Below are 13,183 nucleotides of genomic sequence, written 5' to 3'. Positions count from 1 at the left end.
CCAAAAGGCTTTACCTTACCCACTACATTGAAGCCATATGAAGGGTTTGGTGACCCACATATTCACATCACTAGATTTCAATCCATGATGTTTCTGAGTGCTTCTCATCTTATACTATGTCGATCTTTAACTACTTTTTTTGATGGAGCTGTTTTACTTTAGTTTTTTAGTTTGTCTGTAGGTTATATTTCGAGTTTTGAGTAATTTTTCGAAATCTTCACAAACCATTTTGCTGCCTCCAAAATATACGTGCATGGCTCAAACTACCTCAACACCATCAAATAAGATCAGCACGAAAGACTGACAGACTACATGACTAAGTTTGCCAAAGCAACCATAAAGATACCTAACCTCAACCTAGACGTTCATTTACATGCGCTAAAAAACAGCCTACGTCCTGAAAAATTCCAAAAAACCATAGCAATAGCAAAACCAAATATCCTAACCAAATTTCGAGAAAAAATCACAAGTCATATTGAATTAGAGAAACTTCGCGAAGGGAAGACATTATATAGGAGATCCTCCACACTAAGCTCATCAAACCTCCGAACAAGGCGGGGACATATCAAGATTAGATGTATGTGGACAAATCAAAACATTGTGTTTTTCATCAGAAGTTCGAACACGCCACTGACGAATGTGTGATTGCGAAAGACTTACTTGAAATGCTAGCTCGCCAAGGACTTCTTGAGAAATACGTAGATGGCCGCATCCAAAAAGAAGACGGAGTGCTCTAACCATCACACAAGATGAACAACTAATCTAACGTAACCAAAGACAAAGGCAAATGGACGACTTACCATCAATCGTCACAACCCTGAGGTGTCATAAATTGCATATCTGCAGGTTTTGCAGGTGGTGGGCGAAGCTACATTGTAACAAAAAGGGGTAATGACCCCTCTAATTTTAATTTTTTACAAGTAAATTATATGTAAATTTCAGTTTAACCCCCTTTAAAATTTTATTTTAGTCTTATTTTATTATATAAATATTTTTTTCCTTTCTCTAATCTTTTATGTAGCTCCGTCCTTGGTGGCAATACAAGCTTGACAAGAAAACAAAGTTACCGAACAATGTTAGCAGTATAAGGAACAAAAAGAACGAACATGATAAGTTGTGATACAGCTGCCATAACTTTCACACAATTCGATTTTCATTCGTCCAAATCAAACTTAGATGATCTGGTAGTCATCTCAATTAAGGCAGGCGATCTATTATTAAGAAAAGTTTTATTAGATTCAAATAGCAGTGTTCACGTATTATTTTATTCTACTTCTTAAAAAATGAGGGTAAGTGACAAAGCCATGTAGCCCTCGTCTAGTGAACTGATAGGGTTTTCAGGAAAAAAAGTACTTATCCTTGGGTAGGTGTGGCTGAAAATAATGCTGGGTGAGCAACCCGAATCAAAGACAATAGATATTCAATATTTGATTATAATATAAAAAAATTTTCGGTAGACCATCCCCCAAACAAGACTACTTACACAGAACATGTTCAGGCTGTATACCACACAGATCACGCACCATCACTTTTGGAACTGGACCCGTATCGACCTTTATGAGATACGTTACCAATGGATGACATACAAAAGGTACCTCTAACTAATTATCCAAAATGTTATACATACATTCAAAATGTAGGTGATCAGTTGCGACTAATTTTCTTCTTTTACAAAGTAAAAATAATTTTATATTTAAATAAAAAAATATAAAAATACTTTTATAATAATAAATTACTTAAAATAACATTCAATCATAAAAGAGTTTATTAATAATATTAATAAAAAAAATAATTACTTATACTAATTTATTTGATCTGATAATTGATCTTTTATATTATTTTTTAGTTCTTTCAATTAGCCAAACATTTTCTTATCTTGGTTTCTCCCATTCATTAGTTTCGGAATTTGTTGAACCATTTCTTACACTAGTACCATTATCTTCATTAGCTTGTAACAAAATAATATCTTCAAATTTTTACAAAATATTTATGTCATCAGAATTCATCATTCTTTTAAAATTATGAAGGGTGAAACATGCAACAATGATATCACGTTGGGTTTTAAATTTGGCACTTAATGGCATGTTTTATAGAATCTTTTATCTTACTTTGCATACTCCAAAGGTCCTTTCAATTACTGTCTTTAAACTTGAATGATAATAGTTGAACTTTTTATTGTTTGATTTAAAGTTTGGTGCTAGTCTAAATTGTGGAATATGATACCTTGTATAACTATAAGGTTCTAAGAATTCTTTAAAAGTTGGAAAGCCAGCCTCAACTAGGGGTGTGCATGGGTCGGGTAAAATCGGGTTTGATGTGATCTAGACCCGACTCGAAATATGCACCGGACCCATTTTTGAGACCCGAACCCGACTATAGACCCGATGAAACCTATACCCTTTCGGGCCACAATTATACCGGGTGAAAATTGAGCCGTTAACATTATATTACCTTGATACCTTCTTGTAAGTTAGCATGTAAAAATATCCAAATTTTCAAGACTCAAACCGTTATTTGACATGGTAAAATTCACTTAGAAAATATAACAAGAACCAACTCTTCTCTAAAATTAAAGCATAACCATAATCAATACTAATATTCCTAATAACACCATAATCAATACAAATAACACAATATTATGCATTAGTCTAAAGTATATATTTTAAATATAAAACATTAACTTATAGTCTTATATATAATGACTAATAACACAAAATATTAAGGTTTACTATACTTAAATTCCACATAATAATAGCCATCATCCATCACTAATAATACAAAATATTTATTGTGTATGGTGATCGGGTCATGGGGCCGATTTCGGGTGACCCGAGCTATGACCCAAACCCGACCCGAAACAATGACCGGGTCTATTTTTGAGACCTTTACCCAGCCCTAGACCCGATGAAATCACACAAAATTAGTCACTAAAGTATTCGAAACCGGGCCGAATCTTCAGGCCGGACCATGCCATGCACACCGCTAGCCTCAACTAATTAATATTTACCTGAAACACATTAAAAAATATACAAAAATCAAGTCAGATATTAGCATGAAAATGAATATAACTTCAAAATAAACTTAAATGACATCACTAACTTTCTGATGGATGTGAAAACTAGTATGTTTTTTTATCTTTATATATGATTATATTTTATATCAAATTATTAAAGATTTTATCTCAAAATATTGCATGATTTGAATACTAATGTAGTACATTCATCAATGAAAAATGGAGATAAAAGATGTCTTTTCAAAATTTTAGTAAGAATATTTTTGTTTATCAATTATTACAAAACATCTTTTTTATTAAGAAAAAAAATCTTTTAAATAAAGATGTAAATTATAACTTTTCAAAAAAATATTTTTTATTTTTTTAGAACTTTTACTTTTATTACTAAAAATTTGCCAAATACATTAAAAAATATAAAAAAGATCTTTTTTCTTTAAAAAATATATTTTTTTTATCAAAATAATGGCACCCAAACAAGCACTTAGTTGAATGAATGTAAATTCATTCTTTTTCAAGTAATTTTGCAGCATTATATGTTTCTTCGTCTTTGTTTGATTTTTTTTGTTTTTATTCTTGTTAAAAGAGTAAAACAAGAAAAAACTTGAGAATGTAAAATAAAAAAAAAAAGATGAATAAGAAAAAAGAAGAAGAAGATAGTGACGATGATGAAAAAAAGAAGAAGCAGCAGTAGAAGATGAAGAGGAGAAAGAGGAAGAGTTTTGAATTATGCGAACTTATCAGCACACATACACAAAAAATTCTTAAATAATACACTCGAATATCTTCGTATTACACTCAAATATCTTCGTGTTACATCCAAATTTGCTGCAAATATAGAAAAATATTTCCTCTAATGCTGCATCTTTGTCTTCTTCTTTTTTTCCTTATTTCTTTTTTTCTTTTAGTTAAATGAATGTAAACTCATCCTCTTCCAAATAATTTTGTAGCATTATGTGTTTTTTCTTCTTCTTTGTTTGATTTTTTTTGTTTTTATTCTTGTTAAAAGAGTAAAACAAGAGAAACTTGAGAATGTAAAATAAAAAGAAAAAGATGAATAAGAAAAAAGAAGAAAATAGTGACGATGATAATAAAAAAGAAGCAGCAGTAGAAGATGAAGAAGAAAAAGAGGAAAAGTTTTGAATTATGCAGAACTTATCAGCACACATACACAAAAAGTTCTTAAATAATACACTCGAATATCTTCGTGTTACATCTAAATTTACTGCAAATATAGAAAAATATTTCCTCTAATGCTGCATCTTTGTCTATTTCTTTTTTTTCTTATTTCTTTCTTTCTTTTAGTTGAATGAATGTAAATTCATCCTCTTCCAAATAATTTTGTAGCATTATGTGTTTCTTCTTCTTCTTTGTTTAATTTTTTTTGTTTTTATTCTTATTAAAAAAGTAAAACAAGAAGAAACTTGAGAAGATTAAAAAAAGATGAATAAAAAAAAGATGATGATAATGAAAAAGAAGAAGAAGAAGAAGCAGAAGACAACGAGGAGGGAGAAGAAGAGTTTTGAATTATGTATAACTTATTAGTACACATACACCGAAAATTTTTAAACAATACACTCAAATATTTTCGTTTTACACCAAATAATATCTTCGTGTTACACCCAAATTTGCTGCAAATACAGAAAAATATTTTCTTTAATGCAGAACTTTTACATTACATTCAATTCAAACCATCAACAATAAAATATTATTCACTTACAGAATCATAAACTACTAATGATAAACCACACCTCAGTCACTTGATTGGATTCAAAACAATAATTAATTTTGTACTGCTTTAATTGACAATTTGAACTTGAATTATTCATTATATTCAAGAACGAGATAACTGATTATGGAGAAGGAGGAAAAGAAATTCCAATGAAAAAGAAGGAGGAAGAGGAAGAGGAGGTGGTGTTAGTGACAACGATAACGAAAAGAGAAAAATAATGAAAAAGAAGAAGAAGAAGAAGAACGTAGACTTGTATCAAAAAATGACTTCTACCTGAAGAATAATTAAAACTAAAAACTGCCCAATCCATTTAAAAAAAAAAAAAAACACTTGTTATTTCCACACGTCACCACATATGTTCTACAAAAATAGAAGATTTTGATTCTTCTACAGCAGAACAACCGCCAATAAAATATCCTATAGGAGTAATGACCTGTCACGTTGGCCGTTAAACTAGCGATATCTAAAGTAGGTAACTCTTCAAACACACATATTTAGTAAAAATCATATTTAACTTCTTTTTATTTTAATTCACACACCAACTTAGTTGCTCTGAGTTAAGATTCAGATTCAGATACTCTGTGATGTTGACTGGTAAAAACAAATTCAAACTACTCTACTGTAAATTATGCAAATAAGAAAATTCTATTTCCTTAAACACCAAATGGGTATTGAGTATGAAGAAAGGGAACACCAAAGATTCTACTCTTAACACTACATATATGTATAAGTATATTTATCTTGCATTAATATGTGGGGAAAAATAACACCCCCTATAAGAAATTATACAAAATATATCAAGTTGGGTGGTAAAACACAAGGGTAATACAACAACAACGACAATACTAGGGAGCCAAAAAAGGGGGCAAAAATATGGCAAAAGCATACTCAGGTCAGGAGACATCATTTCTTAATCTCTCAACATTTAAGTTTCCTGATTAGTATCAGAGATATGTACATTAGAGATTGAATGCTAATCAGTTCTCTTCTGATCGAGTAACATTATCTCCATTTGGATTGTTGCTAGAAGAAGATGCTGCTGAAGGGTTTGGTGAAGAAAATAAACCATTGAAAGGCCATGGAAAGGAGAATCTTCTACTCCCACTTGCATTTCTTCCTTCAATATCCCCATCAACATTGTCATGTCCAGTATTTTCATCCTCCCTTTGATTACTGCTAGTCCTCAAGGACGCATCCGGTTCGTGCTTAGATTCATCAGCGGGCAACTGATACCTGCAAACCGGACAAGAACTATGGAGCTCCAACCAAGGAAGGATACATCCACTATGAAACATATGTTTACAGGGCATCTGTTTGGCTTCAGAACCAACTTCAAGATCATCAAGGCAAATAGAACATTGCATATTCTCGTCAATTGTCACGGTAGGCAATGCTTCAATGGCCTCCTTCTGCGCCGGTGGAGTTCCGTGCCTATTGGGATCATTCTCGGCCAAATGCTGCAACAGTAAATCCAAACCAGGACCAATGAAATAGTCACCCAGAGAACCAACGGGTGTATGATTATCACCTTGACCGCGGTTCCAGTCATAGGAACCTTGAACAATAATAGTTTGATTAAAAGGATTGATCAAGATTACACGCTCTCTGTCTCTTTCTCTTTCTCTTTCTCTTTCCCTACCATTGCCATCACCATCAGTGTTCTCATTCAGTTCAGATGCCAGGCCAGCTCTAATGCCTTGGAGCAATTGAAGTATGGTAGCTGAGCTTCTCCTTCTTCTCCGAAGGATAGACTCGAGCTCACGATCATATTCGTTTTCTCCACCAAGGCGTGCAAAAGCATTACCATTATCGTTGCCGTTACCATTACCATTACTTGTAGCATTACCATTATTACCACTACCATTATGATCATCATGGTTGTCGTTATCATCATCATCGAGCTCTAATCGCCTAGGCCTTCGACGATTATGCGGATTGCTCAACATGCCTAACAATATGGGAGCCCAAAGGGAAAGTGTCCGGTCAGGGCCGAAATCAGGAGCTTCCAGCATATTGCTAACAGTAGTGGTGTTACTCATTTCTTCAACAAACCCACTCTGGCATAATGGGCATTTGATCTCGCCTTCATTTATGGGATTCACCATTTGTGAGCACATATGACACCAATACCTTGCCGCCATTGCTTCCTCCATTCTCAATTATTTCTCCTCCAAAGATCACAAATACTTTGTGTATTCCTGAAGCATCAAGCCAACATAACTATGAACCAAAACCCAGACCAAAAAAAATCTAAACCAATTCAATCAATGATTTTACTACCAATCTTTCCGTTGAAATGGAACTTTTTCTTTTAAGTGGAACCCCAGAACTTTGGTACATACTTTTTTCTCAGGTGAATGCTTAAATTAGTCCCTCAAATCTCAACCACGAGCTAAATTGGTTTATCAGATTTAAACTATGAATCTCTTTGTTCTTTGGTTCACTTTAAAAAAGAGAAAGAGAAATCTTGACATAAAACCCCAACCAATCTAAAATTCTCACATATCAAATCATCAAAGCAAAACTGAAAAGAGAGAGAGAAGGAAACATCAACATACCAAAAAGAAAAAATGCTGAATCAGAAGCAGCAACAGCTACAATTTCTTGTTGAAAGATGGTATTGGTGCGAATTGCGAAAACAAAAAAACTTCTGTTCATAGGAAAGAAATGTTAAATACGAAATAAAAGAAGTGAAAATAATAATAATAATAATCATAAATCTTAAAATTGAAAGAAGGATCTGGAAGCATTCATAAAATCTAAGGTTTGACTTGATCAGAACACGACACTGAAAAATTAATAAATAAAATACAATGCAATTTTGCTTTTGTCGTTAACAGTTAAAAATGCATGAGAAGGAAAATGAATTAAATTAATATGAATGAAGATGACGAAAGAAAAGCATACCAAAAGCTTTTCAATTTGATTATTGTTTGGGGTTTGTGGGTTTTGCGTGAAAAATTCAATCCCAGAAAGAAAGAATTTGGCCAAGTCTCTGTATGTTACCGTATTAAGACTTGCCCAATGCCAACCGTGACTTTCTTTGTTTTTAAGTCAAAAAAATATACAAATAGAAAAAAGAAAGAAAGTTAATAGATAATGATAATTTTTGCACGGAAATAAAGTGTTATTTTTGTTCCTTTTCCTTTTCTTTTTTAACTATTTGATTCTTTGCTCCGTTTATTTGTCCGAATTTCTTGAGCGCTGTTTGATTAGTGTTGGTTCTTGGTTGGCATGACCTTGTTTAGTAGCATTGACTAACTTTGTAAAAAATGCATCGTCACCATAATAAATAGCTCATGTTTGTCTATTAATTTCTACCTCGCTTTATACTACATTTATGTTAACAATATTTGATAGTTTAAAAAATCTTAATTCAATATAATAGTCATTCTTATATGAATTTTAGAGTAAAGTATCGTTTTTATCCCAACGTTTGGGGTAAGTTTTAAAGTTGTTCCTAACATTTTGATTGTCTTATTTAAGTCTCTAACGTTTTAAAATTGGCTCAATGTTATCCTGTCGTTAGAGATCTATTAACAGAATTGACGGCGGGACAAAATTGAGATAATTTTGAAATATTAGGGATTTAAATAGGACGAAAACGTTAGAGACAAAAACGATACATAAAAATAAATTTTAATTTAGTTTTATCTTTCAATAATATTAATTTTTTATTGTACATAGTATTCCATTATTTTTTAATTACACCTAAATAAATTATACTTAATCACATTACTTCCATTTTAAATAAATATATTTTTTTACAATTTTAAAGAATTTTGATACATTAGAGACAAAAGGTATAATTTATATTTTATTGAATATATAGTATTTTTTTCTTTTCTGCAAGTTTATATACTAATCATTCTACATACATTTATGATAACTAAAAATTTTAAGAGTAAAATTATAAAAAAGATTAATTTATTTAAAATGAAAGTAATATGATTAAGTGTAATTTACTTAAATGTGATTAAAAAATAATTGAATACTATGTATAGTAAAAAATTGATATTATTGAAGGATAAAATTAAAATTTATTTCTATGTATCATTTTTGTCCCCAATGTTTTCGTCATATTTAAGTCTCTAACGTTTCAAAATCGTCTCAATTTTGTCCCGCCGTCAATTATGTTAACGGATTCTTAACGGCAGGAAAACATTGAGTCAGTTTTGAAACGTTAGGGACTTAAATAGGACGACTAAAACATTAGGAACAACTCTCTAAATGTTGGGGACAAAAACGATACTTTACTCATGAATTTAATTTTAATATACTCTCTATAATAGATTTATACGTGTATTTAATTATATATTAGCATATAAACAAAAATAATTATTTTTTTATTGACCACAAATAAATAATTTAAATGATTATATAAAATATTTTTATACTATCAGTATTTTAAAATTAAACTTTTATTTAATTTTAATATAACATTTTTTAGGTATTTGCTGTTTTGACCTTTTATATAATGTTAAGAATAATTGCTAACCAATAATACATATTAGAAATTACTTATTATACAAGAGTATTTTAGTAAATGATGTTGTAATAAATTTTTAGTTTCTTAATTATTATACACATGACTAAAACGATAGATATTTTACCAAAAAAATAAAAAGGACTAAAATGACACCAAAGAAAATGTATTGTATATAATTCGAGAAGTCGAAATAATGGATTCTTTTTGTGCACACTAATTGACATATATTATTTAGAAATTAATTTTTTAATTATTTTTTAGTTAGTGTAGTTCACCAAAATAGGTTAATAGGATGATGTACATGGATATGAGTTCGTCCACTTTTTACATTTTACGAAAGGGTAAAAATTTATTTATAATTATTTTTTTTAAGTTGATAGTAAAAAATTGTTAGATAATTTATCAGATTTGACTAAATTATTGTCTAACTAAATTAAGACCTGCACAGAGAGCTAAATTAATTATATTATATATTATAAATTTAAAATACTATCTATATTGCTTAGAGATATATTAGATCATATATAAATTAATATTAAACTTAGAAATTAATTTATAAAAAATAGTGTACAATATATTTATTTAATTTAGCAATTTATATATGATTTGATAATATTATTATTTAGCAAAAAAAATATAAAGAAAAAATACCGTTATAATACAGATAATAATTATATTTAACTGTTATTTTGTAATTCAATAAAATAATAATATGAATTAAATTTAATTGATTAAGAAGTTTAAAATTTTGTTTAGTAACATATCAAAATTAATTTATATTTTATAACGGTCGATGATAAATGACAATTTAAAATAAAAATTAATTAAAAATAAATAATTATAAAAAAAATTATACATAAATTAGACTATAAGTAACAAAAACATTAAAATTTATTCACTTGATTTCATATAATTACTTTTTATTTTTATTTTTAAATAGTTATTTTTGGTTTTTTTTTTATCATTTTTTAAGTTATATTTAAATACTACAGTACAATGATAAAAATATTAGATAAAATACAAGTATGGATATTATTAATGTTTTGATAATTAAAATTAATATTTAATTTTTTAATTTTATTTTCATAAATAATGACAATATGTATTTTTATCAATATTATTACAATTAAATGATATGAAAAAAAACAAATTGTTGAAAAATAGAAGAAATGATATATAAGCGACAAAGATACTATATAACTTATGAATACAATTATACTAAGAAATAAAAAATTAATGAATACAATTAAACAATCACCTAATATATATATATTTAGCAAATTAAAAAAAAAATTATGATCATCAATCAAATTTCAGTTGTATAAAAAATTAGCAAGAATGAAGAGGAAGAGTAGAAAGAAGTATGAAATTATGTTAGAGAAGAGATAAAAAAAATGTGAAAAGTGAATTTTGACTTATATAGTAAATATTATTAATGTTTTGATAATTAAAAATTATTTAATTTTTAATTTTATTTTTCATGAATAATGACAACATGTATTTTTAATAATATTATTACAATTAAATGATATTAAAAAATATAAATTATTGAAAGAAAGAAGAAGTGATATATAGGCGACAAAAATACTATATAACTAATAGAAAAAATAATTAATATAATTACACAATTACCTAATACATGCGTTTGGCAAATTTAAAAAATACAAATAAAAACTATGGTATGGGTGAAAGATTATATTTTAATTACTCATATTACTACCCTTGCAATGACTGCTAATCTAGAATGGGTTTCACAATTACAACATTCAAACAGAATATGGAACCAGAATTTAATTCAATCCAATTTCAATCCAGAAATAGCTATAGCAATAATCAATACTTCAATTCACGAGACAGGATAGAGTTACCTGAATGTTGGAGAAAGGGGCGGCTTCACTGATACTTCAGGATACAGAATAGCCTTTAACTTCTACCACCCACCAACTGAATACCTGCCAGAACAATGCAAAAGAAAGGACTTATGGAAGAGCATATAGAAAATTAATTGTCAACCGAAAATAAAAATTTGCTCTAGAAACTGATGCACGGAGGATTCCCTGTAAAAGAAAGGTTGAACGACCAAATACAATCCATCGAATCCTAGTGCCCAAAATGCAATCGATCACAAGAGAGCATTTTTTATTGTTTCTAGGAGTGTTCATATGTGACTGAAGCTTGGAAATGTTTAAATCTGCCATGGCAGATTCAAGTTCGAGAACCTTGAAAGTGGTGGATTCAGTTGGAAGAAGAATTGAGAATGGAGAAAAATTCGAATGAAAAAAGAGCAATAGCAGCAAACTTTTTATGGCAAATCTGGTTAGAAAGAAACGTATGGGTATTTGAAGGTAAAATCACCCCGGTAGAGATGGCCATAAGAAGTGTGTGAGAGAAGATGAGACTCTTGAGTTTTTATTTTATCTCTTTAGTTTTTTCATGCTTAAGTTATTTTATTAAAGTTGGAACTTTCTATTCTCTTTATTACAATTTCTGCCTGTAATATAAATTAGACCAATTTTCAAATTACATAACTTTGATAAAATAAAATAAAATAAAATAAAAACTATGGTCATCAACTAAATTCTAATTGTGCAAAAAATTAATAAGAATGGAGAGGGAGAGAAAGAAGGAGAAAGAGGTATGAAATGATATGAGAGGGAATAAAAAAAATATATAAAGTAAATATTTATACAATAAATATAAGAATGAGTGATGAGTATAAAAGAAGAAGAAAAAGAATTGAATTATAATTAAATTTATACTTATTATAAATAATTAACATTAACATTAAAAGTAATAGTGTAATTTACATAAAAATAAAGAGTAAGAGAATATAAAAATTAAGGTTAAAAAAAAGACAAAACAATCATTTACACTCATAAACTTTGTGAACACTGAACAAAATACCCATCAAACAAAAAAATTAACGATATACCTCTAAAAAATAGGTCGATCTCATGTGTCAAAAATATTCAAACATTAATTTTTTATTGACATTTTAATAAAATTTTCAAATGACCATCTTTTATTTCAATCTTAACTCCACCCTATCTCTTCTTTTCCAAATCTCAAATTTTTCCAACCCTTACCACTACCAATGGTTCCCCTGATTACCATTGTCTCTTCTCTCCCTCAGTCCTTCACCAACACCGATACAATGGGCTTACTAGCTAACGACTGCACCGGTGACAAGCAACTCAAGTTCTTGATCTACGAGCAGACCGACTGGATTGGCAAAGCATCCCCTTCGTGTACGGCTCTGGCCGCCTTGAGAACCTTTTGTACATTGCCGCCGTGAACCCCAACCACGTCTTCAATGCTACTGGCGTGACCGGCAAGCCTAACGTAGATTGGTGCGAGTCTCACGAGGTGGAGACCATCCACACAAACGTGGTCGACACCCTCACCCTGGCCGACGTGTGCTGCGAGAAGGGTTTCATTCTGATCACCTACGCCATCGGGTGCATCTTCGAGTACGATTACATCCACACTCTGGGATCCGGCGTTGCCTTCAAGGAGGAGGACACTCCCAACTTCATCGGATCTTTCTGCTCGAAGACCAAAGTCATGGTATACATTTAGATCCCTCCAATCCAAACTCGCATCGCATGTTGAAATGTGTTGGACTGTGTGTTGTGGTTTATGCTAGAATTAATATATAATAAAATAATATTGTGAATTTCCTTTATAGTTTGCGTGGTAGGTGAATTGAAAGATCTATTGTGGAACCACGAGAATGTGTGCATGTTGAGAATGAGGAAGTTCTTAACTCAGGTAATGAGAGAGTTGGTGTTAGTGAAGGACTGAGAGGGGAGGAGAGACAATGATATTCAGGGGAATTACTAGTGGTGGTGAGGGTTGTGAAGTTTGGAATTTGAGAAAGAAGAGAGGAGATGGTACTGAGGTTGAAGATAAAGGATAATTTAAAAATTTTATTAAAAAGTAACAAAAAATT

At 30.1% G+C, this 13,183-nt stretch overlaps 1 protein-coding gene and 1 pseudogene across 2 annotated transcripts; one reads left to right on the top strand and one right to left on the bottom strand.

Moving 5' to 3' along the window:
- Nucleotides 1-5,463: 5,463 nt before the first annotated feature.
- Nucleotides 5,464-7,813, bottom strand: LOC130968151 (E3 ubiquitin-protein ligase SIRP1-like). Of its 2 annotated transcripts, XM_057893292.1 has the most exons (3): nucleotides 7,650-7,813; nucleotides 7,301-7,392; nucleotides 5,464-6,940 (listed from the first exon to the last, which is right to left on the bottom strand). In XM_057893292.1, the coding sequence occupies exon 3, from the start codon at nucleotides 6,893-6,895 to the stop codon at nucleotides 5,720-5,722; it is 1,176 nt and encodes a 391-aa protein (XP_057749275.1). In that variant the 5' UTR covers nucleotides 6,896-6,940; nucleotides 7,301-7,392; nucleotides 7,650-7,813; the 3' UTR covers nucleotides 5,464-5,719. The 2 variants fall into 2 exon arrangements, with proteins under 2 accessions (XP_057749275.1, XP_057749361.1); XM_057893378.1 differs by lacking the exon at nucleotides 7,650-7,813 and having other exon boundaries at nucleotides 7,301-7,456.
- Nucleotides 7,814-12,310: 4,497 nt separating this feature from the next.
- Nucleotides 12,311-13,139, top strand: LOC130960857 (bifunctional dTDP-4-dehydrorhamnose 3,5-epimerase/dTDP-4-dehydrorhamnose reductase-like; annotated as a pseudogene).
- The last annotated feature ends 44 nt before the right edge of the window (nucleotides 13,140-13,183 follow it).

This window comes from Arachis stenosperma, chromosome 1 (genome assembly GCF_014773155.1).
Source record: "Arachis stenosperma cultivar V10309 chromosome 1, arast.V10309.gnm1.PFL2, whole genome shotgun sequence".
In the NCBI taxonomy this organism is placed as follows: domain Eukaryota; kingdom Viridiplantae; phylum Streptophyta; class Magnoliopsida; order Fabales; family Fabaceae; genus Arachis; species Arachis stenosperma.
Note: the sequence above shows the minus strand (reverse complement) of the source record. Positions and strands in the feature narration are given on the sequence as shown.